We start from the raw sequence: 17,500 nt of genomic DNA, 5'->3' as shown, positions 1-17,500 counted from the left end.
GATTAGAAATTCACCTGGAAATGGAACAGGATGTATTTGTAAGAGTCGGTGTTAACGACGTAATAAAACGTACATAGGACAAAGTGGGAAGACGCTGGCAGTTCGATTAAAATTAAAGCAAAATAGTAGTGTAAGATCTGGTAATATGTCAAATACATTATTTGCACACATGAATAATATTAATCACGGTATTAACTGGACAGACTCAAAGGAAATTATGTTTTGCAACGACTAGTGAAGAGAAATTTAATAGAATCTGTATAATTGAACAAGACTGTGACAATTTATTTAATATCAGCCTAGATTTATATAAGATTGATGAAATTTTATATCATTTATATAAATATATATATATGTGTGTGTGTGTGTGTGCCTGTGTGTATACACACACACACACGTATATATAATATATTATATATAATATGTGTATACATATACATATATAGACATGTATAAATGTATCGACCGACGAAACCCACAGCTTTTTAAGACCGCGACAGCGTCTGCCAAGGCAGGATTATAATCTGCAAGGCACAAATGGTAAAATTAAGTTGCTCATAGTTGTCAAAGAGCAACTTGACAACTATACGCAAACACCCAGAAATGCTGCCACAGACGCAACGCATCAGGAAGGGTGCGTTTGTTATGTTCTTGGGCTGTCATATTAGGAAAGTAATTCCTTCTCCAGAACTTATCAAGGAAATTGCCATATATGTTGTATTGTCATGTGCATATTAGATCTAATGAGAGTTTCTGGTCTCATATAGGTACCTATGAATGTAAAGGTTTGACCCATATACTGTAAGTGATATATTTCTCTCGGACTCTGTCTTGGAGATCCACAAAATTTTCTGCCCAAACAGAATCATGACAAAAGAATGAACGGTCTAAAGAGTTACCTTTGCACTGCAGAAGTCCCATGATCTCATAAGGAAATTTCCTTAATTTAGCTGAAGCTTTAGAATCAATTGCTGAATGAGTTCTGGGCCTTCTTGATCAGATTTCCATAATCCAGTCGTTTTTATTATTATTATTATTATTATTTTTTTTTGTTTTTTTTTTTGTTTTTTTTTTTTTTTTTTTTTTGCTCTATCACAGTCCTCCAATTCGACTGGGTGGTATTTATAGTGTGGGGTTCCGGGTTGCATCCTGCCTCCTTAGGAGTCCATCACTTTTCTTACTATGTGTGCCGTTTCTCGGATCACACTCTTCTGCATGAGTCCTGGAGCTACTTCAGCCTCTAGTTTTTCCAGATTCCTTTTCAGGGATCTTGGGATCGTGCCTAGTGCTCTCCTATGATTATGGGTACGATTTCCACTGGCATATCCCATATCCTTCTTATTTCTATTTTCAGATCTTGATACTTATCCATTTTTTCCCTCTCTCTTCTTCTCTCTGGTGTCCCATGGTATTGCGACATCAATGAGTGATACTTTCTTCTTGACTTTGTCAATCAACGTCACGTCTGGTCTGTTTGCACGTATCACCCTATCCGTTCTGATACCATAGTCCCAGAGGATCTTTGCCTGATCGTTTTCTATCACTCATTCAGGTTGGTGCTCGTACCACTTATTACTGCAAGGTAGCTGATGTTTCTTGCACAGGCTCCAGTGGAGGGCTTTTGCCACTGAATCATGCCTCTTTTTGTACTGGTTCTGTGCAAGTGCCGGCATTCACTTGCTATGTGGTTTATGGTTTCATTTTTCGTATTGCACTTCCTACATGGGATGGGAAAGATGTTATTTCCGTCTATCATACTTTGAACATATCTGGTTCTTAGGGCCTGATCTTGTGCCGCTGTTATCATTCCTTCAGTTTCCTTCTTTAGCTCTCCCCTCTGTAGCCATTGCCAATTGTCATCGCTGGCTAGTTCTTTAGTCTGTCTCATGTATTGTCCGTGCATTGGTTTGTTTGTGCCAGTCCTCTGTTCTTTCTGTCTTTCTCCTGTCTCTGTATATTTCTGGGTCTTCGTCTACTTTTATTAGTCCTTCTTCCCATGCAATCTTTAGCCACTCGTCTTCACTGGTTTTCAGATATTGCCCCAGTGCTCTGTTTCGATGTTGACGCAGTCCTCTATACTTAGTAGTCCTCTCCCTCCTTCCTTTCGTGTTATGTATAGTCTGTCCGTATTTGCTCTTGGGTGTAGTGCTTTGTGTATTGTCATTTGTTCCTGGTTTTCTGATCTATGCTGCGGAGTTCTGCCTTGCGTCCATTCCACTATCCTGCGCTGTATCTGATTACTGGCACTGCCCATGTGTTTATGGCTTTTATCATATTTCCGGGCGTTGAGTTTTGACTTGAGTATCGCCTTGAGTCTCTGCATATATTCTTTCCTGATCGTGTCCTTCATCTCTTGGTGTTTTATATCTCCTCCTTCCATTATTCCCAGGTATTTGTATCCTGTCTCATCTATGTGTTTGATGTTGCTCCCATCTGGTTAGCTTTATCCCTTCAGTTTCTCGTTACTTTGCCTTTTTGTATGTTGACTAAGGCGCATTTTTCTATTCCAAACTCCATCCTGATGTCCCAGATACAATCCTTACAGTCTGGATTAGGGTATCTATTTCCTTGATGCTCTTACCATACAGCTTGATGTCGTCCATGAACATCAGATGGTTGATTTTGTTGCCTCTTTTCTTGAGTTGGTACCCGGCATCCATCTTCTGTAGTACTTTTGTCAGGGAATCATGGCTACTACGAAGAGTAGTGGGGACAGTGAGTCGCCCTGGAAGATCCCTCTCCTGATATTAACCTCTGCTAGTCTTTTTTCCAGAGCTTGTAAGTATTGTATTCCAGTTGCGCATTGTATTTTTGAGGAAGCTGATGGTATTTTCCTCTGCCCCCACCCCAATATATTTTCAGGCATTCTATTAGCCATGTGTGGTATCATGTCGAAGGCTTTCTTATAGTCTATCCATGCCATGCTTAGGTTTTTGGTTTTCCTTCTCCTACTGTTCTTCATTACCATTTTGTCTATCAGGAGCTGGTCTTTTGTGCCCCCACACTTCCTTCTGCAGCCTTTCTGTTGGTGGGGATGCAGAGAATGCCCGCGTACAGAAACAATAAAGATAATGTAATACGGGAAAGTTTAAGTAATGCCGAAACAGCACAACATATCTCCACACATAATCATGCAAAATAATGTTGTTCAAATTCGTTTGAGAGAGGCAACCTACAGAGAACAAAATGAATAATAGAGGAGCAATTCATGTTATTAAAAAATTTGAACACTGCAAGACTACATTGAACTTCCAAGGTTATGAGCTCCCTGTAATTTAGAAATGCCTTGTATAAATTAAATTACATGACAGGCGAATGATGAGCAATGGGTCTGTACCAAGCATAAGTGCCTTAAGGAGCAATTACTGATGAGGTCTAATTGCTCTAATGGATAGAAATTTCACTGGCATAAGACACGTACCTCTGAGGAGAAAAAGCCGTGCACATACAGAGAGAGAGAGAGAGAGAGAGAGAGAGAGAGAGAGAGAGAGAGAGAAGCGGGTGTTGAGCAGGGAAGGCGGGGGGAGACGGTAAGATGATCATGACACATTGCGATTAGTGATTTTAGAGCCTAAATAGTAAATTTGTTATAAAACCAAAACTTGATCATTTGTAAATGATCAAAACATCAGATGATGAAAATATTCCGGTAGCTTGTAATTTATCCAAAATATTTTTATTTTTTCTATTCTTTAAAGATTTAAAAGTATGCAGTTTTAAGTAACACCAGATATTTGCCTTTGTACTAACTATTTCTTATCGAAAGCACGATTTTTATACAATGGCATAAGGAAATTTGTCTAAATAACTTGTGCAAACAGTAGGACTGTGGTTCATGTGATTCAGTAACATTGTCGTGGTCTCACAACTGGTCTCCATTACTTTGGATAAAATCATTTTTGTCTGTATGGCTCAATGTGGCTCTTTATTGACAGGGAAGATGAAAGGTGCTAGCTGTGACTAAAAGTTAATTAAGCCTCTGGATAGAATCCCCCTTGGCGGTCTATAAAGGTTAGAATTAATGATCAGGATATAAAATGACTACAAAGTTTAATAGTATTTCTGTCTCCATTGCTCCTTCATATGTATTTGTACCCTATAGAGGTATAATGTTAACATTTTCATTTGTGTAAAAGTGTAAATAGGAATTGAAATGATGTTACATTTGGAATTTCTGGTTTTATGTCATACTTAAGATTGTGCTGCTCTTTGGTGGCATTCATCCAATTGGTGCCCCGTTTCTAGTAGCCAATTCGAGGCCGGTTCTTTCTTTGCTGATATCACCTTAAACACACACTGACCCGACTCTATATTACTGCAACTCTTGCCACGCGTATATATACGTAATCTTATTGCTTTTTTTGTTTCCCGTAAAATCAAACTATATTGATGGCTTTGTCTGTTCATCCACACTTTTTCTCTCCGACCTCAGATCTTAGAAACTACTGAGGCTCTAGGGCTGCAAATTGGCATGTTGGTCATCCACCCTCCAATCATGAAACATTCCAAATTGCAAACCCCCTGGCCTCAGTAGCTTTTATTTCAGTTAAAGTTAAGGTTAGCCATCGACCGCGCGTCTGGCACATCTTGATGTATTAGAAACACAGGCCGAGTCCAATTCCGGAGGCGTCGCGGACGCACCTTCACTTTACCGCATCTGGGGAGCAACTGAGCACTGCCCGGTCGTAGTTAAGAGTTTCATACTGCAGTACATCGAGAGGCTCGTAATGACGTCAATCGAAGACAATTACAACAAGATCGTGGCACTGCGGTTCGTTCAGAGGCTCCTCTAGATCCTCTAAAGTGCTTTTCTTGATTTCAATTTGGTCAGAATAGGAACACAGGCCACCACCGGACCATGTCTGAATGTTTCATGGGCCATGGCTGAGAGTTTCATACAGCATTATACACAGTACAAAAAACTCGATTGCGGATTTTTTACTTGTTTTATGTTGCAACGATTTTTTCCGGTTTCCATTCTTACTATAGTCTTAATGTACGTAATCCTGGATTGAAGGAAAGTATTGCTTCACCATTTTGTGCTCTGCCAGTTTGCCATTGATTAGCCTTCGATTCCGCGGAATTTCCAAAAATCTATAGCACTGCAAAATGTTTCGTCTTATTTGTACCCTTTCTCTTGCTTAAACTACCATAGCTTTGTAAACACATTTTCTCTCATTGTCCTTAACGAATTTCATTTAATCTTTGTACTAGTTCCCTGAACTTCAAAGTTTCGAATTAAAAGCCAATTCTCCTCTTATAGGAAGCTAAAATATACCCTTTCCTTTTTTTCTTTTCTTTTACCTGTAAAACGTTATCCTACAATTAAATTTAACCTATGTTAAACATTCATACCTAAGATGAGACATTGGAAACTTAATCGTGTGTCTCTCTGTATTCTTATGCGTGCGAAAGAAAAAGAAATAGTGCTGCGTAATTATTCTTATTCACGCGAAACTCGTCTGCTTCTGGCTGTTATTTCTGTCTTATGAACGCCATATACTTTGGAAGCTCAGGCTTCAAGTCAATGGACCCTTTAGTGGGCTTGCTTCATATGAACATGGCTCATCTTCTGAATAACAGTCATAACAAAAATTGCATGAAAATTAGAACTGCAATGGAAGTCTTTCGCGTTGCGCATTCTGCGTATTTGCCATGCACTTTTTGCTCTTTGCTCTTTGCCTTGAGTATTACTCACACACATTTTTGCGTTTATTCTAAATCTCCCACATAGCTAATTTATAATACTATATACAGAAGTAATATATATGTCTCGCGTAAAATGGCGTTTGTCCTCTATCCAGTTCTCAGCCGCAAACCAGATATTCAAGAGTGTTGAAGACTCACCTGTCAACATCATATTTACCAACATACCAATATCTTAGCTCCTGCTTTTGCCTTCAGGAACTTTGCCATCACTCAAAACTGTCGTCTAGTCCTCCATTGGTCCTCTAACAGTTTTCAAAGTTACATTCCGTACGAATCTGAAATTGACAATTCGGCTAACTATATATCACTCATCTATGCTGCATATCACAATTTCCGGAAAGATTCGTTATGATTTTCATATATTCCCCTTAGATATACTTACATGCCTTCATATTTCTTGAATTTCTCAGCTCTTTAGTCTAAAGGCAAACTGGCCACACGTCCTACGTTTAAAGATACGTACCTTCTGTACCGTTTGGAACTGCCAACAGCAGAACTTCATTCTACTGTTGGCAGTTCGAAATCAACTAATATTATATCCATCACTTCAGCCCTATCTGTCATCTGTTATCGGCAGCTTATATGAATCCTCATACGATCAACCTTTCGACTCTGTTTGAACGAGTGTTGTCCTAAAATCTCATCGCACATAAAGTTACCCTTCCATACATTCACATCCAGAATATCAACACTAGTTCCTTTGAACTTGCACTCAAATTCTTTTCTAGCCCCCTATCGATCATAACTCGTTTCTATTTCTCTCTCCCTTAACTTCTGAATCCCTTCTCTTAACCTCCCTTTTATATCATCTTTTCCCCTATCTGTTGAACAAACTTTCTATGCACTTATACGAGCTTGCTTTATCTGTGAGGGGTCTGCTCCGCTTGGTCATGATTTACACATTGCAATGTCAACTGCTCTAAAACTAAGAATGGAATGTTGTGAAACTGAAAAATCGTAATTTAATATCTATATATATATATATCTTTTATTGTAGATAATTATATTCATTATTTCATAAATGACATTTGTGACAATAATACATTCATATATAATATATGGCAATTATCCTACATTATCGGTAATACAATATACTTAGGGTTCTATTGAAACACGTAAATGAAGATGTATTTTACATTTGTTTACTCTTCACTTCAAAATACTTCTCCTTCAAAGTCGAATCTCATTGTCTGATTTGTTTGGTTTTTGTTTCCTTCTGTTCATTCATCTTCAGTCATTTTTCTTATAGATTTTGATTTTTTATTTTGTTAAAATTTTTTGTAAATTACGTTTCTTACATAATTAACTTTACATTTATCATTGCATTTTTTCCTGCGTGATAATATTCTTACACTTCTAGATAAGATTATTTGTTTCTCAGAAGAATTTGCTTTTGTTTTCTCCCAAAACTTTGGATTTTTGTTTAAATTTGTGGTTTAGATCCTATTGTAATCTTGTTTTCTCAACTCTCCTAATTTCTAAGTGTAGTTTCTGCTCTTCCTTTTTCTTCACAATTTTGTAATAATTTCCGTTAAATTGAGTCTTAGTTTGCCTTTTTGAGGCTTTCGTAACGTGTTTATGAAACAAATTCGTTTTTCCTTATTTAAGATTTAATTTTATCTTCCGTTTTCCTATTTAGCCATTTCCTATGCCTAAGAAAATGACTTTTATACCAGAGAAATTAACTTGGCCACCTCCAGAAGTTTAGAGAATTTACTTTCATAGTTGGGTCATTCGCAAAATTAATTGCTCGGCATCACTGAACAAAGATCAAACTGTTCCACAAAAAGGGCAAAAGGATCTGCCCCGCTCTCTCCGTTCTTACTGTTCTTCACTTCTCTTAATCCTTCCATTCGTCTGCACAGGAATCTTCCCCGTTTCCACAAATTCATCAGGACAACTCGTTTTACTCTTTCTGGGTTAAACTTACAATTTTTCAGATTATTTTTCCTTCTCTCAAAATAGTCTTGCCCAGGACTATTTTGAGAGGAATAGTCTTTAAACCAAATATTATATATCTTTGCTAATTTTCTAGTCTTTATATTTGGCATATATCTTATCTGAATGTTACCCTTCCGTACTTCAAGGATCGCTCACCGATGACAAAACTAACTGATTAGATTTAACCCTTAGCATTTTTTATTCTAACTCATATTCATATAATAAGAAACAAAACTTTTTTTTTTTTATTTCCTTTAATTCTCAATCTTACTATCAGTATCTTTCCGACTTATTCACTTCATTGTCTTGCTTTACAGTAATTTCTGGGCATTTTTTTACTTTAATTTTTTTTCTTTACAGATTCCCATGCTTCATTTTAGTCTCATTTAATTCTATTCTTTCATTTTGCTCCGTATTTCAGAGTTATTTCAAATTACCTTCTTACCTCATTTCCTTTAATTAACATTGAGGAAATTGTGTCCTTATTGCTTTCACTAAACCCTCATTATTGAGATTATACTGATATATTTATCATTTCCCTCATTTGCAACGTTTATGTGTCATCTGGGTTACCAGTTTCTCTTTTATTTCGCTTTTATTGATTTTCTTTCTCTAATTGTTAAATTCCCTCTCGACATCCGGTATCATACTAGTGTAGTCATGTCTTCTTATAATTCCCTTAAATGTTCCATTTCCCCTCTTTTTCCTTTCTTGATATTTCATATCAGTCATCATATGACTTTTCCTCCGACAGAAATTGTCAAAGGAGATTTTTTTGCTGAGACTAGCAACATTTCACGTCATTTTCCTGCCATCACATTCCATCATCATCCATTTTTCCCTCTCCTCCAACTCACCTCGCTCTCATTCCCTCACGAAGCAAGCGCGTGCACAAGTTCTCACCTTGGATAAAGCCTCTACTTTGGATCAATCACAGCTTTTTTCCTTCCAGGGTTTTTCGGTCTTGACAACGCCATGCAAGTGGAAGTTTTCCTCCGCCTCTATTGTTCTGCGAGCTTTGTTCTGCCGAAGCTCGTATCCTGCCGACTAAGATCCGTGGGAAGGGTTTCTGTCTGTCTCTTATTTCTAAAGGTTTGAATAAATATTTATAAATACACATATATACACATGATTCATAACAAGTACACAATAAAACTCAAGTGGATTGATATTATATATATATATATATATATATATATATACTATATATATATATATATATATATATATATGTATGTATATAGTGTGTTTGTGTGTGTGTGTACCTGTGCTTGTGTTTTGTGGGATGTGCATGCAACCAATGTGTATGCGTAATGCAGATATACTGCTGGAAAGATTTATATATATATATATAATTATATACAAATATACATATATATATATATATATATATATATAATACATAATTTATACCTAGGTATGTTGTCGTTTTAGAAAAAATTCTTCCTGCTATCCTGTTCCTTCTATTATATATATATATATATATATATGATATATATATATATATATATATATATATATATATATATATATATATATATATATATATGTGTGTGTGTGTGTGTGTGTGCGCGTGTGTTTGTGTGGGTGTGTGTGCGTATGAATGCATACAAATGTATATATATGTGTGTGTGTATATATATATATAATATATATATATATATATATATATATATATATATATATATATATATATATATATAAGAGAGAGAAATAATATTTGACTATTCTCTTCATTTGCTTTTGTCTTTTATACACGCTAAGTGAGACAAACAGTTCCTGTATTTGTATTAATGCTAGTGACACCGAACTACCTTTCCCAAATAACAATTACTGTCGTTTTTGCCTAATGGTTCTTCAGGGACTTTGGTCTATATTGATCCTGGGTTAAATGCCATTCTCATGGTCTGATAGATTTCTGGCTGCTGAGTTATCAGTAGCCAATGACTGGTTCCTGCAGGTCCTTCTTGGGTGGACAGGGCTCTTGCGCTGAACAAACGCCTGTGCATTCTGCCTCCAGGACATTGTGCGCTTGTGCAGCAGCCTGTTCCTCGCCTGTGCAGTTCACGAACGCCCTGTAAAAGTTTAAAGCTTCGTGACGGTATGGTTGAAGTGAATTGCTCTGCTAAATATCTGCGCTTTCAAGCAGATATCTCGGAATTGGCCTTCTAGTTCAACCAGAGAGATATTACTTGCTTAACACCCAAGTAGAAATCCCAGAGATGACGACAGGAAGATTCTGACTTTCCATCACTAATCATGGTCTCTGGATGAGGAAGTTTGGGGTCTTCCAATAGGGTGCCTGGAAAGGTTTTTATTACTTGACTTTATGTCCTTGAATGTAAAGTCAATTCGTATTATCCCTTTTCAAGCTAGATATCTGGTTCAGTCATTATTCTGATGAAATTATGATTATTATTAGCTTTCATAGATCAAGTCAATTCCAATACGCTAACCATACCTTCAGTTTATATTTTAGTTTTTAGTCTTTTGTGAATTACAGACTGTTATCTTTTTCAGGGTTACTCGTGAGAAATACAATAGCCTGTATTAAAGGCAAATGAATACAAAAATAACAATGGTTACTGAAGCAATGAATGTTTCAAGGTTTTAATCCTCAACTCACTTTCGGACAGAGAAAATCTTTTATTTTGCTTTTTTGAATCATTGCTCGGTAACTTCATTTCACTTATTGGTGCTGAAAATGAAATTTACTTAAAGAAATTTTTGATTATACATGTCAGCCCAAAACGAAAGGAAAACGCTCTCTCTCTCTCTCTCTCTCTCTCTCTCTCTCTCTCTCTCTCTCTCTCTCTCTCATTTTCTTTTTTCTGAAGTAGTTACTTCCAGACAGTGGGAGATTTTTTTCTTAACATGAGGCTGATGCTTCGAGTTCCATAAACGTCGTTCGAGAAGACAATGGTTCTCTCGTTAGCTAGAATAAAAAGGGAGGTAACGTTACAGAACTGCTAATTACTGGTGTGTGAGCTGGTTTCACGTTATCAACTGTTTTTCCTTCTAGATGAAAAACCAAGAAATATGTTTCATAAACTTGTGGTACCTCTAGCACCACACCACAGTTTGGCATTCTATTTTCTAGTTAGCCTATCCTCTTTTAAGTAGTGGACAATAATTTCTTCATTTTTTTTTGGTTTGGCCTTCTGTCTCTGCATGCCTGCTTTTATTTTTTTTCTTTCTGGCGAACATCAGGTTTATGAGTTTTTGTCGCATCGAGTTCTTAGAATAGAAACAAACAGAGAAAGTCGGGAATGAATCCTACTTAGTAGATGTCTAATGAACAAGAACGAACGCCCCGTACCAATACCTTCCCCCTCTGCATTGCAGAAGTATTGGTGCGCCACTAATTTATTAGTAGTTATCCCTGCTTCCTCGTCCTCTGAAAGATGGGAGCCTCGTGCTCCGTTGGGATGGAAGTCGTAGGTAAAGCAAGTTATATAAATCCGTATTTGAGGCTGTTCCATTGATCCTCTGTGAAGCCACCTGACATACCAGTCTAGCGAGGAGATCAATGAAACGGACGTTTCATATTTTAGGTTAGGTTTCCATAAGAAGGAGAGGATCGGGATATCTTTCCTTAGCAAATCTATGACACACGGAGAGACGGCTTCCAACCTTATACCTAAGAATAAGGGATTCTGCAAGAGGGATGTCCTCAAAAGCTCAAGATTCCACATCAATAACAGCCATGTATATAAGGTGAGGGAGGTGTTTTCAGTTGTCACTAATGGGGAATGCAGCAGTTGCAAATGACAACTGCGATGAAAATACGCAGAGAAAAATAGACGTTTTCAGCTTTCTTAGCATAATTGCCGAGCCACAATCGCCGTTACAAATGACTAGATGAGAAAAATGATTCACTTCAGACTGTTTTCATTAATATTCTGACATTCACCTACTACACATTTTTTGGCTCATTGACTAGACATTAGGTAATACACATACAAAAATGACAGCGAAAGAATGTGAGAAAATTAGCACTCGAGTGCCCCGAGAGCGGTGAAGAAGATGTCGCCTCTTCGCGTTTATGCCGATGGGTCGGGGCGGCAAAGGACCTTCTGTCTGTCTCCTCCATCGAGTGCAGCAGCAGCCTCAAGGGACAAAAGGAGCCAGTCTGTCTGAGAAGGGATTCTAAGGAAGACGTAGATTTGCCTTGGAGTAGAAAAGCCTTAATGCAACTGGAAACAAAAAACACATCCACCAATCCCGAGGTTCGATGCAGGATTAAACATAACCAGTAAAGAAAATATTTCATATACTGGGTTATAGATAATCAATAAAAAAAACAGTGAAGAAATTAGGGGGGACATTAATGCAGTGGTCGCTGCTGTCAGAGAAGGCCTTCGAAAATATCAAGCTGTGGTTAGGCACAAGCCTTGCTATGAACGTTTATCTCTCTCTCTCTCTCTCTCTCTCTCTCTCTATCTCTCTCTCTCTCTACAAGAATATAATATATATATATATATATATATAGAATATATATAATATATTATATATATATATCTATATATATATATATATATATATGTATATATATATATATATATATAGATATATTATATATATATATAGCAAATATATATATAATATGAATTTACACATATATATATATATATATATATATATATATATATATATATATATATATATATATATATATATATATATATATATATATATATATATATATATACATACATATATACTATCATATATAAGTCACTGATTCATTAAGCTTAGGTTGGTGATTTCTTTTCCGGTTCATATCAACAGCAGAGCATAACTAACTTAATTCCATTCTTTCACATCTAACTTCACTGAATTCCTGATTATTTTTTTAGAAACACGCCTTCCATTATTTGATATTCGAACATGGCGCATTTTTTGCATGCTACACTGAAACTTTTTCAGCTACCTTAATTAACAACGAAAAGAAATCCGGTGGATGCACGGGCTTCTTTATATAAAAAATGGTCTTATTTTCCTATTTGTTTTATGTTCCGTCCACTACGTTGACTCATCCACTTCTCACATATTACCGTAAACCTTAGTTCCAGCAATTCGGTGAGTTTGAAATAGTTGGGAGCCGCCACTGCGCGACTCAGTCAGTGAATTGCTTCATCACTGCAGCCGAGTAAGATTTTTCTCTGTACCTCATTGGCCTAAATTCCTCATGTCATACCTTAATCCTACCCATCTTAGATTACTACTCCCCTGCATTGTTCTGCCATTTTCGTGTCATGTTTTCTTACTTCTTTTCCTGACATTTTGATGGCTAGTTAGCTAAGTTGTGATCTCTGCACCATTTCATCGAAAATCTCGCGTCCCCTCTGCAGTGATTTTCTCTTTTTCCTCCCATTTAAATGCACGAATACGTACACATGTTGCACGTCATTCCCTGTTTATTTTAAATGTCTTTACTTGCGGCGCCAGTCTCGTAATTTTTATCGACTTCTGTTACAATTCCTGAAAGTCACCCCTTTTCTTTTTGTTTCATTTTATCCTCACTGGTTTGCTTCGTTCTTCATGGCTGTTTTCATCTGGAAAGAGATATGCTGAAAGAGGAGCTCCCAGGCAGCTTCCATATCAGGGTTCCAGCGTTCTTCTTCTTCCAACGATGGTCTTATAGATGCTATGAACTGTGGACCCACGAACTGTTGAGGAAACAGAAATAAGCTTTTGAGTAGTATTTGGCAGCAGATTAATAATAATGATAATATAATAATAGCAATAATGCATTAAATCGATATATGAAAATCCCCAAAACAGAATTAAAGCAACAGTGGCAAGTATCACCAAGTTTAAGTTTCAGAGCGAAGTAAAATTTTTGGTGGGCTAATAATATATAGGTAGAAAAGTTCTTCAGATTCAAGACTATGACACATGTGCGACTGTAAGACAAAATGATTAAAGGAGAGCCTAGTATGAACGACTATGTGTCGAAAAGATAGACGTGACAACACGAAATAAGTGGATGATGGAATGTACAGTGATGCTCAAATCTCCTCGAATATGATTCTTTTTGTATCGTTCAGATTCTCAGATTCAACGTGACGCTGCGAAGTAGTGTTAAAAGTTTTTTTTTCATTTCTAATGTCTTATATGTCGAAAAATTAGCAAATTCACAGCTAGTACTACTTTCATTATGGTTATATAAATAAGATCCTTTTTATGCATTGGTATAATTCGTATCTTTGTGATTTGAACAGTTTTTTTTTACGTTGTTTAGTTCAGAGTACGGTGTGATAAGGTTTGCGGTGCCATCAATGACAGCGCACTTAACATACTTCTTTGGCTGGTCAACATTACTATCTCTGCAGCATTATAACAGTGGACCTAATAAGTTCAACAGTCATAACAACATTTTCATAATAGGAATATGAATAACAACAGGTTTCTTTGACTGTTGAAGTTTTAAGCTGTGCTTAAGCTGCCTGGATGTTGCGAAATGATTTATAGGCCTAAAGAAATTGTCTAATCCTTCTGAGAATAAATGATGATGATGATTTTGATTATATGGAGAAGATGGCTATTAATCGAAATGTCTATTAGCATTAATATCAAAGCATATGGAACACTTATTCTTTAACTGGCTTAAAATATTTTTTTCTTAAAAGTTGTTCGGCTCACTTTAGGTGTATAATTTATTCTTTCATAAGGTAACTTGAAATGCAACAATGTGTAGAAAATCTCATTTGCTTTCTGGCCAGAAATTGCTAATAGAGAGATGTGAAAGCTAAGCGTAAAGAAAAGAATTCTAACACACCTAGGCCTAGGAACAGAATTTTGTCCTTGAAAAGAGAATATTTGCATAAGCGAATATTTGCTAGTAAGCCATCATTTTTGGAGGGTATAAGAAATATATAGATAACTTTATTTGTATTAGAATCCAAATATTCCTTTAACAAATATAAAAAAAATATATTTTCCAGATAATTCATAGTCACTACTCACTGCACCCCTACATATGTTACACTAGGTCATTCTTGTTGCACACACGCTCCACTCACACGTTGATATCATTGGGAGCATTTTATTTTTGTATTTACATATTTAAATTTTTTTCAGCGTTGAGGCGTAAAAGCAACCGAATAGGAGCACTTAAGATTTTATGGTTGCTTTGGAAGTAATATCAATATAACGCAATTTATTTCTTTTTTCATTGAACAGTCGAACTGAGGTTTGATGCCGACTTCTTTTTGGTCAAATACATCAACGATGATGAGTGAACGAAAATTTTGAAAATGTTTCATAAGTGTTTACTCTGAAATTTGGGTACATGTGACATTTTCATACAGTTTTGAAATATATAACAGATTTCATTCTTATGGAACATATTATGGCCTTATTGCATGCAATCATCGTCATTTCGCATTGAAATAATAGATAAATATGGAGCATGTCAGGTTTCCAGTTAGTGAATGTTGAACAAAACCCTATGCAATCATGTTTCGTCAATTCTGAACATAGCTGTACAGTACTAATGCAGTGAAATAGAATCCCTAATTGAGTGATTGTGATGTAAGGCTGAATTTAAATATTACCTTTCATATTTTAAAATACCGAACCCTTCATTTTGGTAGAGAGAAAATCTGATTGTTCATGATGACATAACAGCAGCAAATATTAGGGTCAATTCACTTGGTTTCCTTTTTCCTATTCTCTTCCTAGAGGTTTCAAGGGTATTTATGTTGGGATCAGTGAACAAACAGGATTACTTAAATGACAGTTATCTTAAATGATACATGCTTAGTTTCAGAGAAGCAGCTATATCTTTCTTCAGTATGTAAGCTGGTTACTTACATGATGCCATTATTAATCACAATGGGAATTGGGAAATGATAAATAGCGAGGGTTTAGTGCTGCTGGACACAAAAGATTTATTAGTTAAGATTCCCCTCGAATGCCAATAATTCCTAAGTTATATTGAATTAGATAGTACGCGGAATATGTTGGTTAACACACACACACCTTGGTAAATGCACAGTACCCTCTTAACTTCTCATATTCTTTGCTCTTTTTGTGGATACACTTGTCACTACAAAGCCTTCAGATCCAACTTTCATAGAAATATGAGTAAATCATGACGAGGTCACCTGGCCACGAGATGGATGCATATATATATATATATATATATATATATATATATATATATATATATATATCTATATATACTACTTCTATCAAATAATGACTTCGAAAATTCCCAAAAATACCAACTGACCGTCTCCCAATTAACTCCATTTAATATGACCACTAAATCATAAGTCATTATCACAACTCGCAAAAAAAATATATATATACTAAGTTCTCTAACTTAATTCTCCAACAATAAAAATAAACTTCACCAAATTCACACACCAGCTCACACAATCGTGAAGACAAAGTCAAAAGATCAAATGAAATAGAACATCTTTACAAAATGTCAATAACAGAGTAAGCCATATCTTTAGCCAAAGTATAATGACACTTACCCATTACAGCCTGGAACTTCAGACACTTTCAAAAGGAAACACCTCGGCATATGCCATCGTGGCTCTGCCTTTCTCGCACAGACCTCTCCATAAGTCTTCCCCTAGTTTTGGCTAAAGATGCCATTATGAACGGAAGAGGCGCACACATACACATGAATTCACACTCTTCGTCAACGCCCCAATTAACTGGTCACAGCCAGTTTTCAAATGCACCTTGAACAATAGCCTCACGACACTGATATGCTTAAGTAAGGAACTTTAACATCATACCACCCAAAAGAGATATCAGCATTCTCTAGGTTGTCGCCCGGACTCGGTCTCCATGGGAAGTTAAAAATGATAAGTCTGCACATTCCAAAAAAGTCACAGCCCATCACATCATAATGGCATATTAAACATATTATTAATTATAGCCCTCTTTTATATAACATACATATGCATACATACACACACATAAATATGAAGTTTGGTATTGAGACAGAAAATTGATTTTTATTATTTTGGTTTTATTGCTATTTATTTCTGGAAATCCCTAATGCTGACGAATGGAATGGTACATGTCAAAATTGACTGGGAGAATTATTATGATTAAATGTGTATTTTTTATTGGTGTTTAAAGATGAGTTAGTTGCTGGGGAGAAAGGGATTTTGACTGGTTTGTCCAATCCCCAATTTTATTTTAGTTTCACATTTTATATTTTTGATTTACCATTTGCTGTGTCTGTGTGTCATTTGGATTTTACTCGTGTTTCATGTAAGAGGGAGGGGGGGGGGGTGGTCGGGGATCGAACGAACCCCCCAAAATTTTTGGAAGTCCATATTTTCTGTGACTATCTTTTTCATTTATCTGTACTTACAAAGTAATAGATAATTATGTTTTTTTGTTAAGTCAAGGTATATAACATAACAACAAATAAAGTAATATGAATGTTATCGTTAACACAATAAATGAATCAATCAATAAAATTGAAGAAATAATCTTGAGTTTCAGCGCAAACTTTCAACATTATAAGAAAAATTCTGTCAACCAAAGTCAGTACTTTGAATAACATCTAATCGGGTAGAAGGGTATAGACTGCTTAGGTACCCATTTTTCTTTTTAGTATAACTAAAATAACATTTTCAAGTATTTCATCTTGTATATACTACCTATTTATGCAATGACATTTGTAGAAGAACAGGTCGAGTTTCGGGAAAAACGACCCCCCCCTTCCCCCAACCTCCTTAAAAAAAACTCTGGGTTCGGGCCTGAGGAGGTAGAGTTTCACAACACGACTTATTTAGTTAATCAGTTGCCTTAATGTTTCTTTACGAATAGTCTATTTCTTTTTATTCTGGATCTGATTTAGCGACCTTAG

At 36.0% G+C, this 17,500-nt stretch overlaps 1 protein-coding gene across 1 annotated transcript in view; it reads right to left on the bottom strand.

Moving 5' to 3' along the window:
- Positions 1-12,394: 12,394 nt before the first annotated feature.
- Positions 12,395-17,500, bottom strand: part of LOC135216893 (uncharacterized) — a 664,474-nt gene continuing 659,368 nt past the window's right edge. Inside the window, exon 4 of the mRNA XM_064252427.1 lies at positions 12,395-13,322. Coding sequence (XP_064108497.1) covers positions 13,173-13,322 — 150 coding nt within the window. The 3' untranslated portion in view covers positions 12,395-13,172. The remainder of the gene's footprint in view (positions 13,323-17,500) is intronic.

Source organism: Macrobrachium nipponense, chromosome 6 (genome assembly GCF_015104395.2).
Source record: "Macrobrachium nipponense isolate FS-2020 chromosome 6, ASM1510439v2, whole genome shotgun sequence".
Lineage (NCBI taxonomy): Eukaryota > Metazoa > Arthropoda > Malacostraca > Decapoda > Palaemonidae > Macrobrachium > Macrobrachium nipponense.
This window is presented reverse-complemented; position numbering and strand designations above follow the sequence as displayed.